General features: G+C 40.7%; 1 protein-coding gene across 15 annotated transcripts in view; it reads left to right on the top strand.

The window, feature by feature from the left end:
• Positions 1-18,813: 18,813 nt before the first annotated feature.
• lcorl (ligand dependent nuclear receptor corepressor-like) overlaps positions 18,814-23,209 on the top strand; it is a 122,547-nt gene continuing 118,151 nt past the window's right edge. For 13 of the 15 annotated variants that reach the window (XR_009445871.1, XM_048528139.2, XM_048528130.2 and 10 more), the window contains exon 1: positions 18,814-18,943. Coding sequence is in view for 12 of the 15 variants with exons in the window: in XM_048528139.2 (XP_048384096.1) it covers positions 18,847-18,943 (97 nt within the window). In the remaining 3 variants the exon portion in view is untranslated. Of the gene's footprint in view, positions 18,944-18,992; positions 19,194-23,209 lie in introns of those variants that run through there. The other 2 variants (XM_048528156.2, XM_048528149.2) reach the window with 2 other exon arrangements.

Here is a 23,209-nt window from a genome sequence, read left to right as displayed (position 1 = left end):
TAAGCCTGGTACTACATCTATTATATCTTCCTGCACTTTCCATTGAACCAGAGTTGATCCCTCGCCTTGATGGTAATGGTAGAGGGAGAAAATGTCGAGTTGCAAGGTTACAGATTGTAGTTGAATAAAATATTAGTTTTAAATGGCCCACAGTGCATGTGGGTACCCTTCTTGCTGGGCTGAGAGCCTGCAAGCTATTTTGAAGACTTGATCTGCAACCAAGCTGGCATCAATTTATGCCTGCATGACAGAAAGAATTTCACAACTGTTTCATTGAGACTTTTCCATTTCTCAACATCCAATAGACTCTGCATCACTTGCTTTCCATATTGCAAAATATAAGCTCCTGGTTGTGGGCGATGTGTCATTTGAACCAGACTCCTTTGTGCGTTTAGTGCCAACAGATTGTCTGGCAGGAATACCAATGTATCAAGCATTTCGGTGTGCAAGCCACTCCATCAAAGTTTCCATGTGAGTGCCCTGAAACTAAATTTGTCCATGACCTTGCCTCTGGGAATTTGGGAACTAAGTTGTTGTATCCACTTGGCCTGGCTGCAGTATTCCTGTGCCAGATAATTCAACAGGAGGATCTCCCAGCTCTATATACTCTTTAAGTTACATGCTGCACCAATATGTAAGCTAGGGGTTACAACTGTCAGGTCAAGTGGGAGATCAGTAGAACGTTCAAGAAATTTCAGGTGCTCACTAATCATTGTTAAAATGGTTTATAAAATTAATGTCACTTTTGTTTACTGACGTTTACAATAGGCAGTTGCGTGAAATATTATAAAATCAAATATAAAGGAGAATGTAGAATTGCAGGTTAGTGATTTGGTTAATTGTAACCAGAAAATAAAAAAGGGACAGAATATGTGAATGTCTTTTTTTATAAGGAACTATAAAAGCATAAGGAAATTTAATAATAGAACAAGCTCACAGGCTTTAAATCTTCGGATTAAGTTAAACAAACTTACAGTGCAAATTGAGGCAAATGAATATGCATTCATAGCCATTATAGAAACATGAATACCAAGAGATCGAAACTGGGAACTTAACTTTTAGGGATATTTGGCCTCGCAGAGAGAGAAGAGGAATGGAAAAGATGATGGCATTACACTATTAATAAGAAATGAAATGAGGAAATTTGTGAGAGATGATCTAGTCTCAAAGAAGATAGAGTCTATTTGATTGAAGGTAAAAAGAAAGCAGGGGAAAAAGGACATTGATACCAGTAGTTTGCAGACTCCCAAACAGTGACCACTCTGTTAGAATGACAATAAATCAATAACTAATATAAATATGCACAAACAATATGCTGACACGATTATTCACTGGTTAAAACTGCTGCCTCACATTGCCAGTGAACCAGGTTCAATTCCACCCTTGGTCAACTGTCAGTGTCGAGTTTCCCCATCTCTGCATGGGTTTCCTGTAGTTGCTTTGATTTCCTCCCGTAATCCAAAGATATGCAGATAGGGTGGATTGGCCTCGCCAAATTGCATACAGTGTCCCGCGGTGTGCTGGGTGGATTAGCCATGGTAAATGTAAGGTTACAGAGATAGCATTGGCGGGTTGGTGGGGGGAGGTGTGGATGGGATGCTCTTCGGAGACTCAGTGTGCACTCAATGGGCCAAAGGATCTGCTTCCACATTGTAGGATTCTATAATATGTTGATTGGGTGAATCAAATTGGAAAGGATTTCCATGACAATGAATTAATTGAGAGCATTAGGGATACTTTCATGTAACCTTCTGACATGGAGCCAATTGGGGAACAGGCTATTTTGGATCCAGTAATTGGCAATGAAGCAGTGATCATAACAAGATAGAATATAATATTCAGTTTGAGAGTGAGGAACTTGGGTTGGAAATAACTGTGTTTAACTTAAATAAAAGGAATTATAATGAAATAATGATAGAGTTAACTAAAATGAATTGGACAGAAAGCAGAAACGATAGTATGTAAACAGTGTCAGACTGTTAAGGAGGTAGTCCAAGACTCTCAGCAAAAACACATCCCAGTAAAGAGTAAAGATTCTAAGAGAGGGATAAACTAATAATAGCCAACTAAGGAAGTTAAGGAGAATTTTAAATTGAAAGAAAAATCATAAAGGGATGTCAAAATCAGTGATAGCCCAAAAGACTGGGATAAATTTAGAATCCAGCAAAGAAGGAGTAAAAAGTTAATAAAAGGCAGAGAAAATAAACTATGAGGGAAAACTAGCAAAGAATATAAAACTGTTAATAAGATTTTCTTTAAATATACAAAAATTGAAACAGAGGTCAAACTGTGCATAGGTCCATTAGGAAATGAATCTGGGAAAGCAGTTTTGGGGAACAGGAAAATAACAGGGGAGTTAAATAGATATTTTGCATCAATCTTTTGGGTGAAAGATATGTCAAACATTCCATTAATACAAAAGAATACAGGGGAGGAATTAAATAATATGATTATCATTGAAGAATTAACTTTAGACAGATTAATGGTGCTAAAGGCAGATAAGTCCCCTGGTTCTGATGGCTCACATCCTAGGATTCTAAAAGGGGTAACTTTTAGGTAGTGATAGAGATAGTGTAATTTGTTGTTGTAACTTTCCAAAAATCTGGATTCTGGAAGATGTACTGCTGATGTGACATCCCTATTCAAAAAGCGAGGGAGGCAATAAGTGGCTAACTATAGGGAGACTTTCCTAACATTTATTGTTGGAAAAATATTGAAATCAAGTGTTAAGAAAATAGTAGTAGAGCATTTGAGAAATCATAATCTAATCAAGCAGAGTCAGCATGGCTTTATGAAAGGAACATCATGTCTGACTAATTAGCATTTTTCAAGGAAGTCACAACGAGGGTGGAACCAGTAGAGGTGTTGTAGAGGTTTGGGCTTCCAGAAGGCATTCAACAAGGTAGTTCCCAGAGCTTAAGTCATAAGATAAGAGGGTGCTGGTGAAGGGTTATTTTTCAGACTGGAGGCTTGTGACCAGTGGAGTTCCTGGTGCGGAGATATTGTCTTATGAGCAAAGGCTAAACAGGTTGGAACTCTACTCACTGGAGTTTAGAAGAATGCAATTTGATCTCATTGAAACATGAGTGATTCTTCAGGGACTTGACGGGCAAATGCTGACAGGGTGTTTTCCCTCATGAGAGCATCTGGGACCACAGGCCATAGTATCTGAATAAAGAGATTCTAATTTAAGACAGAGATGAGGTGAAATTTCTCCTCTCAGCGGGTTGTGAATCTTTGGAACTTCTTGTCACAGAGAGTTGAGAGGACAGAGTCTTTTTGCATGTCGAAAGCAGAGATAGATAGATTCTTGATCAGTTAGGGAATCAAATGTTACAGCGAAAACACGAGGAAATAGATGTGAGGAATATCGGATCAGCCACAGCCCTCTCGAACAGTGGAACAGACTGGAGGTGCTGAATGACTTACTCCTGTTCCTATTTTGTTTGGCCTAGTTCTCAGAAGCACTTAAAGGGCCTGTCAGTTATATGCCACAATTGCTAAGGTTTCCTGTTTTAACATGTCTCAACACTGGAATGAATTAATATAAAAGTGATTAATGGGTTGTGTGTGTGTGTGTGTGTGTGTGTGTGTGTGTGTGTGTGTGTATGTGTGCATGCACACACATGTGGGTATGTGTGTGTGTATGTGCGTGTCTGAAGGTATGTGTTTGTGTCTGTCTGTGTGTGTGCATGTATGTGTGGATACTTATGTGTGTGTATGTGTCTGTGTATGGATGTGTGTGCATCCAAATGTCTGTTTGTATGTCTATATGTGTGAGCATGTTTGTATGCGTGAATGCATATCATGTATGTGTGTTTGTATGTAGGTGTGTACATATGTATATATGTAAATGTGTGTTTGTATGAATATGTGTCTTTGTATATGTCTGCATGTGTACGTGTGTGTTGATGTGTATGTGCATATGAGTGCTTATATGTGTTTGCATTTGTATATGTGTGTGTTTGTATATGTGCATGCATATGCATGCATATGTACAGGTGTTTGTATGAGTGCATATGTGAGTGCGTTTATATACATGTATCTGTGTCTGCATGCTTCTGCGGGTGTATGTGTGCATCCGTGTGACTGTGGTTGTGTGTGTTGGCTGCCATTGCAAATCAAGATTGCTGCCAGCCACCTGTACAAATGATGGCAATGATATTGCACAGCTGTAGCAAAGCCTTCTGGTTACTGCCTGCCCCTGGCTATCTCTCACACTGTCTGTCTCCACCCAACCCCTTTCCAAAACTTCTAGATATACATTGCATTGCTCCTCTCACTGCCCTCCCACCACCTCATTCAGAGGTTGGGCCAACAACTGAGGCCACAAATGAGGCACTCTCTTTCTGGATGCACCTGATGACCAATGCTTTTCAAGCTCATTTCAAAAGGGGAACCAGACTGCTTTGGAAGTAAGATATGAAGCCATTATGTAAGTCCTGTGTCATTGTGGGCAGTAATGTCAAAGGGTCTGGTGGCTCTGAGGGCACCCCCTGCAGTTGCTGAGGCAACTAATGTAGTTATTGATGTATGTGTGATTCATGAACTTATTACTTACCCTCTAACATTTAATTCTATTATTAACATGCCTGTTCAGGGAAAATGCACTTGAAGGAGAACAGAGGCTATATCTACTTAATTTTTCTGTACATTTTTATTATTTTAAAAATAAATTCTTCACCTAGCACAAAATAGTTCGCTGTTATAAGCAATTTTCTTTGCAATGATATAATTGTCTCTTTCAATTAAGGCAACAGGTACATGATTCTTTGAAATTATGTAGGTAGAGAGAGTGTCAATGTATCTCAATGGTGAGCACTGCTGCCCCACAGTACTAGGGACCTTGGTCCGATCCCCTCCTTGGGTGACTGTGTGGAATTTGCACATTCAATTTGTCACTGCAGGGGTTTCCACCAGGCGCTCTAGTTTCCTCCCACAGTCCAAAGATGTGGAGGTTACATAGATTGGCCAGGCTAAATTGCTCAGAGTGTCCAGGGGGCTGCAGGCTGGGTGGATTAGCTATGGGAAATGTAGGGTTACAGGGATAGGGTGGCTCGAGGTGGGACGCTCTTTGGAGGGTTGGACTGGGCTGAATGGTCTGCTTCTATGCTGTAGGGATTCTATGAGATGGAGTAATTTATGAGATATATTGTTCTCAAACTTGTTTTGAAATCTATGGAATAATCGTAAACGTTAAATAGATTAAAGCATCCCAATGCTTACCAATATGCTGTGAAGATTTGATTGATCCTCAAGTGATGTACTCTATTTGCACCATATTTAAAAATATATGCTGTTGAAACAAAAATTAAGACATCACAAGTGTGGGCAGGGAAAAGTAGCTCCACAGATACCAATGAATTTGGAAAAATGGTGAATGTAGTCACAGTGCAATTGATTGTTGAAAATGCATTGTTGATTTGATGGCTCAGTGATTAAAAGAAATAAATCACAAAATTCACAGTTGAGCATACAATCATGTATAACTCAATATCTTTAATGAGGCTGCATATGGACTTGCCCCACTGGAAAGGAGAAGCTTTAAGGTGAAGAAATAGGAAGAAACTAAATGTAAGTATAATCTTGTGAAAACTGTTTATAGCTTTTGACTGATAAAGGCATGTATATCCTGTTCAATTTATTTAGCTACTCTTCTGGCACATATCAACTTAAAATTTTAGATTTTGATTTCAAAGCTGACCTGATTCCAATATAATATTAATAGAACTACCTTTCACAAAAAAAGTCACGGTAGAAACGCAAACATTCTTTTTATAATGTAGTTAAAGTTAACAATCCAATCCTGTATAATCATTAGTAGGCCTGCATTTGGAATATTAAGTGTTACACTCAAATGGGCATAAATGCTTTGAAGAAAGTTCAAAGCAAAGTGCAGTATAGATGTTTCTGAGACTGATAGTGCCAAAAAATGAGAAAAGGTTTACAGAATTGAACCTTTTTTTGTTGGAAAACGTAATTTTATTGAGAACATTTAAAGAACATTATTGAAATTTTTTAAAGGCTCAGAGATTTGGAAAATGATATAAATGTAAGTGCATCATTTAAATGTAATCGTAAAACTCCAGCACAAATATAAAAATGCCAAATTTCAAGCAACTGACAAGAAACTCGATCTCCAACAATAAAATTGTAGGGCCACTGTGGCTCAGTTAGTACCTTCACTTCTAATTTGGAAGGTCAAGGGCTCAAATCTTACTCTATACACAAAAATCAAGCTGTTGCTATTACGTGGAAGTAAAAGATATCTGAGATATTAACCAAAGTTCCATTTTCTCCATCAGTGAATGTAAAAGATACTTTGAAGAAGAGCAGAGGAGTTTTCCATGACTAAGGTTTATCCTTCAACCACCATCACAGAATCCAATTATTTATTCATTATCACATCGCTTGCCATGGGGCCTTGCTGCCCGCAAATTGGCTGCCACATTTCCTACAAATGACAATGCTTCATTGACTGTGAAGAGCTTTGGGACATCTGGTGGTCATGCAAGGCACTCTGCAAATGGAAGTGTTTTGTTTTTTTTCATCAAAAGTGGTTAATTCAACATTTAAAAAGAAAGACAGAATGCAATAAAACAATAGATGACTAAATAATCAAGGGTGCAACAGTTCTAGGAAAACAGATCCATAGAACATCATCTACTGAACACATAATACAATGGTTAAATAATACCTTAAGCTAAAACATTGAATCAGTTCTTGATGACCAGGAAGAAATTTCAGAAACATTACTTTCCTTCAAAATTTTATCTTCTGTTGCATACCTCCCTCTGGAGCTAATGCACGTTACGTTGAGCTGTCACCAGCGTGAGCTTCTTTTTAAGGAGAGGGACTGCTCAAAACAGCGATCTTTTTGTGTTTCATGCTTTCATTATAATTCAACTCTGTTTTCTTAAATTGTCAGCAGATATATATGACATCGTAAGTAATCGAAAGAAAACAACACAATTATTTTCTAAACGTATTTAAGAACACATGTTGTGTATAAATCATCCAGTGGAAGAAAGGGCAGATTTATAATTAATTAACAATTATCACAATCTGTTGAGGTCAAGTAAAATTTTTAAACTGAAACTGGACCGGTTAGTGCTGCAAGAGTATCAGCACTGGCAACTGCACGTTCCGATCACATGGAATTAGGTGTCCTCTTTCATCAGGGTCAGTGCTCGAGCCACTGGCAACCTCAACCCTGGCACAAACACTGCATTGAATTTTTAACTTCATACAATTATAGAAAATATTCTTCTTTCAGTATATTTTCTCTGGTCTCATTATCATTTCAACCACTCCTTCCACAAACAGATGATAAAGCAAATTATACCTGTGTTGCTGGTGTAGTTGGTACATATTTAGGATAAGAACTGTACAGATTATTGCTGCATCCATTGCTCCCTGGAGTTCAGCAACTCAAATGGACCCTTGATATTGCCTTAGGAGCAGCTGGTGTAACAGCCATACCAACTAGTGTTTGACAACATGATATTCTACAGAGAATTTCAAAAAAGCCAAAGTCTTGTTTATCAGCTTAATGATAATGAATGTTTATACCCTTGGTTTAAATAAGCATAAGGTTGTTCTGACATTTTGTAAAGCATTTCTCACAGTGTTGAACTGGCCTTGCTGTGCTGGTGGCATCTTTAATCTTACATAGTTGCAATAGGAAACAGCAACTGCAGTTGAACTGATGAGTTCTAATTATCTCACTCGGGGAGGATTTGTTTTCCCTGAGTGGATTGATTTTAACCAAAAAGTAGACATCCACAAATAACTATCTTGGTTTTTCAGGTGGGACAGCTATTGCTGAGAATTTTCATTTTCATTGTTTTCCACAAACAAGACATAATGGAGTATATGCAAAGGTAGATTTCAGTTATGTCAAATCTTTAGTTCCTGTAACGCATGGCATGTGCTTCCACATAGTGTTATCTCTCGAGCAGAAAGTTCCTGCCATACCTTAATTTCAATGTTATATTAAAGACAAGCCATGCCAAAAATTTCCTGGATATGACCAAGCACTAAAACATAATCAACAAATGCTTTTGTAAAATATGGTTATGATTACAGGCAAACTGTTGGAATTGGAAGCTATTTTGAAAGGGTAGAGAAAGATAAACAATATCCTTGAAGGATGTTTTATAAGTATGTTCTATTATACATAATAGCCTGATTATCATTTTTTTTTGCCCATTTAACTTTGTCATACCAATTCTGATACTGCAATGTTTAGGCCTTAGAACTTTGAACAATATTTTTCTTCTATTATTTGGAAGAAGATGTAAGGGAATAATAGTGCGCAGTTCAGCAAGTGAAATTATATGATGATTGTAGTACCTAGCCAATTTTATCCTTCAATCTTAAACATGGATAAAATGCAATTACCTAGATGTATTCAAGAATTCCTTTTTGTGTCGCTGTCAATTCACCAAGGATGGAATGAAAGACTAGTATCACATTCTATTTTCTCATCTGTTGTGAAATATATGGTGCTGCCAGTGTCTTTGTGGCTTTGCCCTTTTAAGCTTCAGGCTCAAGGCAGAAAGCTACTATGGTCTCTTCTAGTGGTTAGAATATCAAACAGGGCAAAATGTAAATACTTACTTCATGTGTTATAATGTCCACTCCCCAGACATGAAGCAGTACCTTGACCACTAGTACTTCATTTTATGCTTCCATACAGGGAAACCTTTCTCTTGTATTGGAGCAAAGTACTGCAGATGCTGCAGATCTGAAATAAAAACAGAAAGTGCTGGAAAAATTCAGTAGATCAGGCAGCATCATGGAGAAGGAAACAAAATTATGTTTTGAGTCTGCCAAGACTCTTCTTTGGAACTGAAGGGGATGTTGGAAAATTATAGCTTGTATGCCATTGACAAAATGGAGTAGGAGTGAGAAGAGTGAAGATCCCCAGAGCATAAGGTAAAAGGAGTCCTAATGTTAGAAGAGAAGAGATATTTTGTTTATTGTTCTATTTCCCCAGATTTTCGGCAAAGTCTGCCAATATTTGAAATATGTGTTATACACTTTCAAAGGCTGCACAAATTTAATCTTCCTGAGCAGCGACATAGCTTGTAGCATTAAATTTTATTTAAAGTTGATTGTGCAACTCATATTCTTTTGTGTTATGGTAGAAGGCGCATGAAAGTTTGGGGTTGCACGGTGGCTCAGTGGTTAACGCTGCTGTCTCGAACTCAAGTTTGATTCCAACCTCAAGCGACTGTCTGTGTGGAATTTACACACTCTCCCTGTGTCTGCGTGGGTTTCCTCTGGGTGTTCCAGTTTCCTCCACGGTCCAAAGATGTGCAGGCTGGGTGGATTGTCCACGCTACATTGCCCATAGTGTTCAGGGATGTATAGATGAGATGGGTTGTAGGGGAAGTGAATCTGAGGTGGAAGCTCTGAGGGTCAGTGTGGACTTGTCGGGCCAGAGGCCTGTTTCCACACTGTAGGAATTCTATGATTCTCTATACAAGGCAAAAGCCTAGTTATTTGCATCAACTGATCAGACCATTTCAAATTCCTATCACTGCGTTTCTGGCCATTCTCACAGTTGAATGTTGCCATCACTGACTAAGACTTGCCCCAATCATAAAATAAGTTAATAAAAGTTAGTACAATTTTCAGCAAAAGTCAGAGCTTTGTTTAATAATTCAAAGAAACCTGAGGCAAAATTGCACAGGCTTAGAAGACCTCCCATAGCTAGAGACATAGGGCAAACAATGCAAAGTTTACATTTGCTCTCCATAGCTTGTTTTTCTTGGAGCTGGTCACTGGCCTGAAACCGGAAGCTCTGATGTGAGGGTACCATTCTGCATCAAATATGGCTGAAAGGTATCTCTCCAACTCTACCATTTTCAAGCTGCATGTTGGAAAGATTTGTATGAACAATTTGTTTGGCCATGTTATGAACTTTCTTTCCATTGTCTTTGAGTCTTGAACTTGAACCTGAGGTTACAGGCTCAGAGGTAAAGACATGGTCCACTGTGCCACAAGACCTCCAACTGCACAGGCAGCAACATAAATGTAAATTAAGTTTGTAGCCTGAAACTTCTGAAATCCATTACAAAAAGTGGAGTGCAGCATGGTAGGTTTTCATCACGCTGGCTTTGTCAACTAGTAACTATGTCCTTAATTCTTTGAAGTGGTCATTCAAGTATTTGTGGCAGGCATTCTGTACCAGTAAAGGAGCAACAGAGACTGTCAAGTGGCTGAGTCGCAGGACATGGAGTAACCTTAGTGTACTGAGTATTAAAGTATGAGTGCGCTCAGTATTAAAGTATTAGTGTACTTAGTATTAAAGGCCATGATAATTTTATTTTGGCAGGGAACGTATCAGAAGCAATCCTAATATGATTGCTCCCTTTAGCTTTGGTTACCTTTAGGTTGGATACTTCAGCTGGCCTCTCAGGGGAAAATAGGTGGATTTCTTGAGTTAACTTGAACTTTGAGATATGGCCTTAAAGTGGCTTACAATGTTAGGACTGGGCCTAAAGAGCATCTACCACCTCCTGCATCAGAACTTGTGCAGACTCCAACCCTTCACCTCCTTCCATGCAGCTGCCTTAATTAATATATAGTTCTGCCTCTTCCACAAGTCAGACAGGAGTCATTGCAAGATAATTATATCAATGTCAGAACTGTGCAACAAAGCATTCAAGTATAAGCATTGGTACAGCTGTTATTTGTTATCTGAGATGTCTTGGGTATATTCACTGCCACCAATCCTTCTTATTGGCATTAGTTTAAATTACAGATACCAAGTGGGAGAGGATGCCTCTTTGGCAGAAGAGAGACTTGGTTTTCATGAATGGAATATGTTTATTTCAGTGTGATTAATAGCTAGTTACATTACATCTCAGTTACATGATATACTCTTATGAGGCCACAGGCTCAACGTAGGAGTAAATGCATGCTACTTTTTAGATACATGGAATTTAACACTTAGAAGCTGGCACACACACGCACTCATACATATATGCACATGCATACACAAGTCCACCTGTTAGCTTTATATTCTGACAGGAGGAACTTATCTCCTGACATCAGTTAACCCTGTCAGATATAAACTGTCTTGTACAATGGCAGCAGCCATTATTGAAGTTCTGTTTTCACTGCAGAGCCAGGAAAGAAGGGTGACCCACAATACAGATGGCCTAGGAAATATACAATTTCCAACTAATTTCAAAGCCAACACACCAGAGGAAATGCAATGCATTTAGGAAGAAGTCATGATGCTGGGACACATTGATGTAATATCACTGGGGCCAAAGATCTTTTTTAAAAGGCTGAAGTTTGAATTTGCTAGTTTCTCACCTGCACTCTTGAAATGATTGACTTGGAGTAACAAGTGACGTTTCACCAGAGGCCAGAAAAAGTGGGAAGTTTGTTGGATATCACTACTTACCGGATCTGTCTCTGACACTGCAATAAATAAGAATGGGTCAAAAGTCAGCTCCACTTGGTACAGAATTTTAAAATCAGAGGATGAACCAGTAATCTTTTATAACTAAATCCTGACCCAAGTTCCTTCCTGTTTAGGCCATGAGATACAGGGGCAGAGTTAGGCTTCATTTAAAATTGTCCGTTGTTTACAGTGTACTTTTAATTACCTCTTATAAAGAAACCATGTCAGGTATTTCCAAATAACTTGAAATAAATTAATTTTCTACAATGCTCAAGTCCTCCAAGCAATATTAAATATTAGGTATCTTTACATAAAAGTGAGTGACTCTTTGCCAGTCATTGTCATTAATGAAAGTGAAATATACAAAGCACAAGAGAGATAATAGGAACTGCAGATGCTGGAGAATCCGAGATAACAAAGTGTATACAAAGCACAATGTTATTATCATCCACCTTTTTGACTGAAAGAAAATAATAACTGCCAAAAAATACACATTTTGCACTCTCTATCAAGGTAGTTCTACTTTTCATAGATGGTGAAAAATCTTTTGAACAAGACTTCCAATTATGTAATGCTACAATTGTATCAATAATCCTATATCATTAACTTTTAATTCAATGACATTCACATTGTACAAGTTGAAATATTGCTGTTGTTATGCAATATTACATGCTGAGTTGTTAAATGAACTATAATACTATAAAACACTGCATTTTCTTCCCTACATGCATTATGTTAACAAGTCCTATTCATTTTGTTATCTGTATTGTCTAGTGGACTTCCTTTGACCAAGTATAACTACTTCTCAGAAAATTGTGGAACAATGGAACACATTGCAAGCTGACTTATTAATTTCTGATTTACAGTATACTTTTGTAGAAGAGTTAAACGACTTTGTAACTGAGATGGCAATCACATTGATTTGAAGGGAGCTGTCAAGTAAGGTTTAGCAGAGTCATGTGATTTCATGAACTAGGTTTGATAAGTTGGGGGAGGGACACGGTTAGAGGATAACTAGGCTAGAATGATTTTTTTTCAGAATATACAAATTAGCTTTCAATACTTAATCCGGTTAAGAGATTCACACGGACCACCATCCTAATTTCCTTTGAGGAGGTATTGGTGAGCTATCTTTTGGAACTACTGAAGTACATTTCGTACACCCAAAATACCATAAGGGAGGGAGTTCTAGGATTTTAGGAATGGCAATATATTTCGAAGTCAGGATGTTAAATGGCTGGAGGATCGAAGGACCTTGGAGGATTTCTGCGGTAGGTGTTGTACATGGTACTCACTGTAGCTTTTTAGCATCAGAAACGAAGTGAATGGATTGCTGTGGATGTGGCTCCATTAAGTGAACTGCTTTGTCCTGGATGGTGTCAAGCTCCTCGAATGTTGTTAGAGCTGCATTATCCAGACAAGTGGGGAGTATTCTATCATACTCCCAACTTGTGTATTGTAGCTGGTGAACAGGCTTTGAGGAGACAGGAGGTAAACTACTTACTGCAATATTCAGAGCCTCTGACCTACTCGTGTAGCCACAGTTTTTATATCGCTAGTCCAGTTCAGTTTTGATGTAATATGCTCTTGGAAGAGGTAGATGTCAAAGAGTAAAGGAGTATCTGTGATATGATGAAACAGGAGACTTTGGTGCCTCACCCAATTTTATTTTCTTTACATATTACATTTTTTTTCTATTTATGCATTCGAATAGATCACCATTTATCCAGGCACATTTTTTTGTTTCTTTGAGTGGAATCTGTTGGTGTCTTGCCTGCACTTTGAAGATCTGCCTAGAGTCCAGCATTGCCTTTTTTCTGGAAGGCCAGATGAATGATAAGCCAATCAGGCATTCATGAGGCCACTGGCGGCCTTCCCTGGAAACCACCCTGGGGCGGCACGGTGGTTCAGTGGTTAGTACTGCAGCCTCACAGTGCCAGGGACCTGGGTTCAATTCCAGCCTCGGGCGACTGCATGTGCGAAGTTTGCACATTCTCCCCGTGTCTGCGTGGGTTTCCTCTAGGTGCTCCAGTTTCCTCCCACAGTCCAAAGATGTGCAGGCTAGGTGGATTAGCCATGCTAAATTGTCTGTAGTGTTCAGGGGTATGTGGGTTATAGGGGGATGGGACTGGGTGGGATGCTGCAAGGGGCGGTGTGGACTCGTTGGGCCAAAGGGCCTGTTTCCACACTGTAGGGAATCTAATCTAATCTAAGGTCTTGTGGGCAAAAGATATCCCAATTGAGACCTTTTAGCCAATCACAAACCGTGGAAGTTGGTGGGCTTGAAATGGATATTGGTTTCCAGGTGGTTCCCAGAGATGGAGACAGAGAGGTTCAGGAAGGGGAGAGAGGTGTCAGAGGTGGTCCAGGTGAACTTGAGGTTGGGGTGGAAGGTATTGGTGAAGTAGATGAACTGTTCGAGCTCCTCATGGGAGCACGGGACAGCGCCAATACAGACATCAATGTAACGGAGGAAGAGGTGGGGATAAGGACCAGTGTAGGGACAGAAGAGGGACTGTTCCATGTAACCTACAAAGAGGCAGGCATAGCTGGGGCCCATGCGGGTACCCATGGCCACCCCCTTGTCTGTAGGAAGTGGGAGGAATTGAAAGAGAAGTTGTTGAGGGTGAGGATGAGTTCAGCTCGGCGGATGGCGGTGTCAGTGGAGGGGGATTGGTTGGGCTTGTGGGACAGGCCAGAGATGGAGACAGAGAGCTACCTAGAACATACCTCCTCGCATCTGCCTTCCTACAAAAATGTCATCCCCTATTTCCAATTCCTTCGCCTCCGCCGCATCTGCTCCCAGGATGAGGCATTCCACTCCTGTTCATCTCAGATGTCCTCATTTTTCGAGGACCACAACATCCCCCCCTCAGTGGTCGAGAATGCCCTTGACCGTGTCTCTCTCATTTCCCACAACTCATCCCTCACACCCACTTCCTGCAATAATAACCAAAACAGAATCCCCCTTGTCCTCACGTACCACCCCACCAACCTCCGGATCCAACGTATCATCCTCCGACACTTCCGCCATCTGCAATCCGACTCCACCACTAAAGACATTTTTCCTTCCCCACCCTTATCAGCTTTCCAGAGAGACCACTCTCTCCCTGACTCCCTTGGCCATTCCACACTCCCCGCCGGCACTTTTCCCTACAACCACAGGAAGTGCTACACCTGCTCCTACACCTACCCCATCACCCCCATCCCAGGCCCCAAGAAGACTTTCCACATCAAGCGGATGTTCACCTGCACATCTGCTAATGTGGTATACTGCATCAGCTGTTCCTATTGTGGCCTCCCCCACATCGGGGAAACCAAGCAGAGGCTTAGGGACCACTTTGCAGAACACCTAAACTCAGTTTGCACTAAACAACTGCAACTCTCAGCTGTGAACCATTTCAACTCCCCCTCCCATTCCTTAGATGACATGTCCATCCTGGGCCTCCTGCAGTGCTATAACAATGCCACCCGAAGGTTGCAGGAACAACAACTCATATTCCACTTGGGAACCCTGCAGCCCAATGGCATCAACGTGGACTTCATAAGTTTCAAAATCTCCGGTCCCCCTACCGCATCCCAAAACCAGCCCAGCTCGTCCCTGCCTCCTTAACCTGTCCTTCCTCCCACTAATCCCCTCCTCCCACCTCAAGCCGCACCCCCATCTTCTACCTCCTAACCTCATGCCTCCCCCTTGCCCTGTCCGTCCTCCCTAAACTGACCAATCTCCTCCCTATGTCCCCACCTATGCTCACCTTTACTGGCTCCATTCCCGCCTCTTTGACCTGTTTGTCTCCTCTCCACCTATCTTCTTGTCTCCACCTTCTATCCACCTTCCCCATCTCCCTATTTATTTCAGAACCCCCTTCCCCTACCCCATTTCTGAAGAACGGTCTGGGCCCAAAACATCAGCCTTTCTGCTCCTCTGATGCTGGTGGGCCTGCTGTGTTCATCCAACTCTACACTTTGCTATCTCAGATTCTCCAGCATCTGCAGCTCCTACTATCTATGGAAAAATATGCTTTAGTTTATAATCTACAGCCTTATTCCACATAAGACAAAGACAAATGCTGACTCTTCTTTCATAATTCAGAAACACAAGAGTCTTGCGGGCAAAGGGCATTGGCTAAACTTACTAATGTGAAGAAAACCTTGGCATACAGTATACTGCAATGATATTCCTGAACATAATAAGGACTATTCACATCTAACTCTCAGCTCTAAAAGAACACGATACTTGCTGGAAATTACACCCATCATCTCATTCATGTCTGCCTTTCACTATTTAATATGAAGGTGAAGAATCAAGATTAAGAGTGACTAGAAGCAGTTTCAAACTGCACATTTTTTTTTCCAATACATATAAATACTGGTCATATTCCTTGAAATTGCTAATGGACAACATTTACATCAGTGTTTCTGTAACTGTCCATGTCACCTACTTTTCCACTTTATCATCCTTTCTCACTGTTTCTCAGTTTCTGAAATTTTTGACATGCTTTAATTATCCCTTCTGGTAAACCCATATTGAGTGTAAGGCCTAAAATTTTTAATGCTCTGGTTTCCTTAATACAAAGCCTTCTTCTTCTGCAACACTGATTGTAGATGTGAAATAGTAACAGTAACCTATTGACCCAGGACCACAAACATGAATGACTACATTGTTAAATGCATGCAGTTAAGGTCAATTCACCTGTAAGGAAAATGCTCAAGCCTGAAAATGGCAGTCAGTATTGGTTTCATTATAGCCTTTGACAAAATCAATTAAAGAAATGGAATACATCATTTGCTTTTAGCAGGGTATAACACTATATTTCATGGTATTAGTAAGTAATAGTTAAAATTGCTTTCTCACATTTGATTGTTTTCGGTCAAATCATAATCGGTGCTTGATTCCAGAGGCCTTAGAGGAAGAAATAGAATAAAATAGTCAACAACAAGGATGGGTTTATAAAGCCAGAGTTGCAATTTCAAGATTATAAATGCCTGTAATTTATTTTCCTTTCTCTTTTAACTGTCATTTTCTTCACAATAAGAGGCCATCTTTGAATTTGCATCTTTGACAAACTCAGCAATAAGGGAAGCATCTTGCTCTATTTTCTGGAAATGGTGTTATTCATCAAGAACATAACTAAAACGAGGAGCTCTTTGTTTTGTTTATTTTAAAAATATTATTATCCTATTGTTTACCAGTGACATGAAAATGTTTCTTTGAAATCCAAGCTTTAGGTAAAAACAAACAAATGTAAAACAAAACTAAGGGTGAGTATTTCCTTTCTGATACTCTACTATTTATCTTCTAATGATTCTCTACTTCCTGGGATGTAACAATTCAAGAAGTGGAATTGAAATGTTTGTGGCAAAGATTTGATACACATACAAACAGAAACGTAAAACTGAAATTTATATGTAGACTCAGTATTATTACGTATTTATATATATTTTAAAATATATATATTTCTCTGAGACCATCATTTTACACAGGTGCGTATATTCAGATAGAGCATAGAGCATAGAGCATAGAAAAGTACAGCACAGTACAGGCCCTTCGGCCCACGATGTTGTGCCGTGGAATAATCCTAATCCAAACAAAATAACATAATTTACATTCCCCTCAATTCACTGCTGTCCATGTGCATGCCCAGCAGTCGCTTACATGTCACTAATGACTCAGTTTCCACGACTACCACTGGCAAACTATTTCATGCGCTCACAACGCTGGGTGAAGAACCTCCCTCTGACGTCTCCTCTATACGTTCCTCCTAACACCTTAAAACTATGACCCCTCGTGGCAGTCAGTCCTGCCCTGGGGAAAGGTCTCTGGCTATCGACTCTATCCATGCCTCTCATTACCTTGTACACCTCGATCAGGTCACCTCTCTTCCTCCTTCTCTCCAAAGAGAAAAGTCCAAGCTCAGTCAACCTCTCCTGGTAAGGCAAGCCCTCCAGTCCAGGCAGCATCCTGGTAAACCTCCTTTGCACCCTCTCCAAAGCCTCCACATCTAAATGTATATTTTTTTCTGGGACCATTGACGTACACAGGTGCAATCAACTTTTTTTGTGTGCAATGGAAATGGTTACCATTAAAGCATTAACCAAACTGAAGACTAGTTTTTTTAGAGTTCAATTAAGTCAATAAAACTGGATGTTCAGTCGCTGGTGTTACTATGCATGCCCTCTTTATATAGATAGTTGTAAACTAAAAAGAAACAATTGTAAACACTATAAATCTGAAACTAAAGCAAAATGTTTTGACGGTAAAGAATAGGTCAGTCAGCACCTGAGGAGAAAATACACTTCTTGGGGTTTTCGGTGATTATTATTCAGTAGGCTGTGATCAGTTTCTCACTAATGTAAGTACGCTTTGCGGGCAGACTGGTGTGAGGTGAAAAACAAAAGTGGGCAGTCATATTGTTTCAGAAGAATCTGCCTTCTATTGTCGGGATTTGATATTCGAAATAGTCTTTTGTTACAAGTGTGGCCATTGACAACTGGCAGCGTTTTCACAACTGCTACGTCATTGTGAGAGCTGGATAGTGCCCGCTTTGTATTTTTCCCTCCGGATTTTTCCCATCTTTAATTATGTCATTTTGTTTTGTTGTCTCATAATGTTTAATCACATCGAAGAAATGTAGCGTTTTATTTTTTGCTTCAAGTAAAACACGATATTAGATTTCCAATCATGAGACTGATTACAACTTTATTAGCCTGGAGTAATCCTGTGCCTCTCGTTCACGGCAAATAAATTATCTAATGCTGCTCAGATTATGATCTCGTAGAATTTATTTTATATCTGTAATCATGACACTATGCTTGACAACAAGGCTAAGGTAATTTTCTACGGCAATAGTGCGACGATTGCTCGTTTATTTTCGATACAAAGTGCTCCATGCACCGTTTACAAGGAAAGCTTTATTTGGACTCGGTGGATGGGCCGGCATCTTCTACCTAGATTTAAAAGTAGAGATTAAGTCACCAAATCCATTTGTTCGAGTTGTTAAGCTCTCTTGACTTCTAAAGAAGTGGAATTGAAATTCAGTGAAAAGATGGTGTTCATTTTTCGAACAAGCGACCAAACTTCACGTAAAGAGTGGCTGAAAAATAATATACGACTAACCACTTCCCTTTTTGCAAGGGAGAGAAAAAAGTACCATAGCGAGGTGATTAAAGGCTTTGAAAAGAGTGCAAGTGCAAAAGATTGCCAAGTAGAGAGTGCAAGGCAGATCCTTTGTTCGTGCCCCGCAGCCCAGCACCGGCGCCGCCTCCCGACTCCCTGGTGAGAGTGAGCGGACGCGACAACGGCCAGTGTCCAGCCTCCCGCCACCCCAGCCAGTGACAGCCGTCAATCAAGGAGCACGCACGACGTGCCATGTAAATAGGGACGCGATGACGTCAGACGCACACACCCGGGCTAGGGCAGAATGGCGAGTCAGTGCGGTAGCCCCAGATGTACGGCGGAGAGAAGAGGTTTTCGGCGGGAACTGGATTCGTGGCGGTACAAACTCATACACTGTGTAGGTAAGGACTGCCTCTCTGCTTTCAAGAGCCGCCGTAGCGTTCATGTGGTTGCTGGGCGGCACTTGGGTGAGTCGGCGACTGCCAACACCTTCCTCGCGAATTGGCCCTGAAGTTGCTCCTCTGGAGGTCCCTGGCTCCATTTTCTTTTGTCTTGACTCCGAGAACCCTCTCGCCATTCCGGCATCTGTCCCGCACACCCTCACGTACGCCTTGCCGCTCCGCGGGACGGCGGCTCAGTTTTCTCAGTTAGGTTTGTTCTGTTAAATATACTCATCGTTGTTGTTGTTATTATTATTATTATTATTATTATAACGTAAATGCACACACGAGGTGAAAGACTGGCCGTCGGCTGGCGATTTGGATTTTGTTTGTTTTGCTGTTGGGCGCGAGTGCAGCGGCTTTTTTTCCGCTCGGTCTCTGTCTGTGCCTACCGGGAAATTTGTGAAAAGTGACGGTTGGTGGCGTGGCGGTTACATGAGGAAGTTTGGATTGTGAGTTGGCTACCATGGTGATCCCGGTGGAGGGGGGTTTGGAGCCGCTCGCTCGCTGTTTCTTTCTGTGGGAGTGGCGGTGGCGGAGATTAACGGCCGCGGAGGAACAAAAAAGTCTCACGTGACTACCCCCCGAGAGTGACCCGGCTCCGACTTCCGCTTCACCACCCGCTGCCCTGGGGCTCGCTCCATAATATTGAGAGTCCCTTTCCCTCCCACCCTTCTTTTTCACCCGGCCCTGCAGCATCACCGCTGTCTTCCCAGCCGACTGACTTAAACTTTTCCTTGGCAAACTTCCCCCCCTCTTTCTCACTGTCTGGTTCCTGTGCTTTACGTGAATTTCCTCATTCGTGCGCACTGCAGATTTCGTTTAGAGATGCGCTGTATTTCAGCGTTTCGTATTTGGCACTGTTCTCCACAAGCAGCCACGGCCCAGAACTCTTGGAAATGTAGAGAGGCCGCTGCATCTGCACAGCCGTTTCGCAACGCACCTCTTGGCTCTTGAGTAGGCTTCACAGTGAGGGTTCATTCGATTGAAACCTATTTTCCCTCAAATCACTGGCTTCCAATGTCCCTTTGATTTCTCTTAACTGTTTTTCGACAAGGAAAACTTGACGGCTGATTCAACCAGTATCCGCCACATACGTTATCACTTTTTGTAACGCTTATTTTGGATGGAATGAATGCAAAATCCGCACTACGTAATGTTTGTTACCTAATTTAATAAAGGTCTGAGTAACATTCCCCAAACTCAGCCTTTAGTATTGTACCGATGCGAATAGGAACGCTGATGGAGGTAATCCAGCGAAAATGCACAGACCTCCAGAGCGAGCCTGTTGGGCCGCTGGAGTCATTACGTCGCTCGTTTTCTGAGCTTTGACCAGTGGATTACCTTGAACTGGATTGGAAGAATCTTAGCTCCACATCAAAGCTCAATTAATAATAGGATTTGTTGCTAAATGTAATGAACAACAGTACTGTAGGCTTGCTCTGGCTCAGGAAATGGTTTATTAAATCTGGCATTGAGGGGTTTGGAGAGCAGGCGAGTAGATCATTCGCAGTAAAGGGATCTTAGTTTGTTTTTCAGTATTCCAGTTTATTTTCCTTATCTTTCTGAAATACTGTTTCTCCCATTGGAATAGCTCATAGATGCTACGAACTTATGCAGTATGACATGAGTAATGTACTATTACATGTAACCTTCTTTGATACATTCTACCAGCTATAGCATTGGCACAGCTTGTATGGATCTGGTTGACTTTTGATTTCCTCAGGGAAACTTGCTGGGTTTTAAATGGCCCTGGCCAGAGGACACATTCAGCAACACAATTTGTATTTATAAATGACACCTTGCAGCCATTATTATACCTATTTTCTTGTTCTCGGCTTCCTTTGACTTTGATCTCTGCAGTTAAACTGTGCTTAATACAGTGTCACCAATTAAATTGAAGAGTTAAATGCTTATTGCCATCTGTGCTCCCTCATCATTACTCTCCTGGGGTGACTCTCTTTGAGTCATCCACATCATCATTCCCTTGCTATCTTGAATTTTCAATAGTACCATAATTTCCTATCCCATGTCTATCACCTGTAAGTATTGTTTTTGAGCATGGTTCTCCTCATGTGATTGCCTCAAGTAATGAAACAACTTAAGTTTAACAAATATATCATTTTCTGACTTGAAAATTAAATTGCAATTCCTCCAAATCCCAACTTGATTTGTCGTCCATTTACTGTTAAAACACTTTTTTCACTCCGCTTTTTTTAAAGGATCCTTCAGTACCTAATGCTATGCCTTACTCAACAATGCCTTAAAGTTGAAAACTGTCAGATTACAAGCATTCACTGGAGCCAATTTTATACTCATCATTTTTTTTCCTTTTACAGGGTGTGGGTATTGCTGGCCAGACTGGTAGTTATTCCATAACCCCACTTGCCCTTAAAGGGGGCTTAGGGGTTGTAAGCCAGGGGATATTGAAGAAACAGCAATTTATTTTCATGTCTATGCTGAGTGCCACTTGAATCTGGTGTTCTGGTATCTGACTTGTACTTAGCTATGATAGTGGTTATATGTTTGGAAGGTAATAAAGTGTGAGGCTGGATGAACACAGCAGGCCAAGCAGCATCTCCGGAGCACAAAAGCTGACGTTTCAGGCCTAGACCCTTCATCAGAGAGTCTCTGAAGGGTCTAGGCCCAAAACGTCAGCTTTTTGTGCTCCTGTGATGCTGCTTGGCCTGCTGTGTTCATCCAGCTTCACACTTTATTATCTTGGATTCTCCAGCATCTGCAGTTCCCATTATCTCTGTTTGGAAGGTGTTGTCTTGGGAGCATTGGTGAAATTTTACAGTATATACTGTAGATGGTTCTTGTTGAAATTACTGAACATTAGTGCAGAGAAAGTGAATGCTATGGACATGGTGCCAGTTAAGCAGACTGCTTTTTTTTCCTGGTTGACTTTATGCCATTTGTATTATTAGAACTAGATTCAGCCAGACACATGGCAAACAGTCCATCACACTGCTTGTGTTGTAGATGGGTGACAAACTTTTAGGAATCAGAAATTCAGCAAGATTCATAGCCTCTGATCTGTTCTTGGAGCTTCAGGATTTATAAAGCTAGTCCTGTTCTATTTCTGGTCAATGGCAATTCTCAGGATGTGGGTAGTGGAGGATTTGCCAATGGTAATGCACTTGATTGTTAGTTTCTCTCTCTGTTCAGCACTTTTCTGGGGAAATGTTACTTGTCACTTGCCAGTCCAGGTAGTCTTGCTGCAGTTCAAGATGCTGTTTCCATTTTGCAAGATGTTGCATATGGTATCGAACATTGTACATTTGTACAGTGAACATCCTAATTTTGACCTTAGGAGCGTCATTAAAGCTTGTGCTGATGGTTGCGTTAAGAACCACTAACCTGAGGAACCCCTGCAGAACTTGACCTCCAACAGCATTATTTTATTTTACTATGTCTCCAGCCAGCAAAGATTTTTCCCTGATTTCTATTGGCTTGAGTTCCGCTGGAGCACCTTTTTGATGTCATGGGCAGTTATTCACTACTCTGATTCAGCTTTTGTTTTGCTCCTGTTTGGAGCAATGCTAATGAGGACAGGAGCCGAGTGGCTCTACTAGAATGTGTCAGTGAGCAAGTTATTGCTAAGCAAATAATGCCTGATATTGTTATGATTCCTTTCATCACTTTGCTGTTGACTGAAAGAGCAAACTTGATGGGCAGTAATTTGCTGGTTTGTATATGTTACATCTTTTTGTATAAAGGAAGTAACTGATCGGTTTTCCATATTGTCAAGTACATGCTGGTTTGTAGCGGTACACAGGAGAATGGTTCTGGAACACGTCTTCAGCTCGATGGTAGACTCCTTGTCAGGACCCATAGCCTTTGCAATGTTCAGTGCCTACATCCACTTCTTAAAATCTGGTCGAATGAACTGAATTTTTTTGAAGACTGGCATTTGTAATGCTGGAATTAACAGTGATATCTTTTGAATGCCATAAAAAAAGATTGAATTTTGTTGGAAGTGATCGTTGTTTAGGTGCCTGCATGATATAAACTTGCCATTTATTTCTCAAGTCTGAGAAATTACAAGTGTGACTGAGCACCTATCAGGGGACATTCAGAACTTTTTAATCCGGTGAAATCCAATGGAATTAATCAAATTGGCTAAAGACTTGCATCTGTGGTTGCAGGGATTTAAGGAAGAGACAAAGGTGTATCATTGACTTGACTGTTTTGGCTGAAGATTGCTATGAATGCTTTAGTCTT

Source organism: Stegostoma tigrinum, chromosome 1, assembly GCF_030684315.1.
Source record: "Stegostoma tigrinum isolate sSteTig4 chromosome 1, sSteTig4.hap1, whole genome shotgun sequence".
NCBI classification, from domain to species: Eukaryota; Metazoa; Chordata; class Chondrichthyes; order Orectolobiformes; family Stegostomatidae; genus Stegostoma; species Stegostoma tigrinum.
This window is presented reverse-complemented; position numbering and strand designations above follow the sequence as displayed.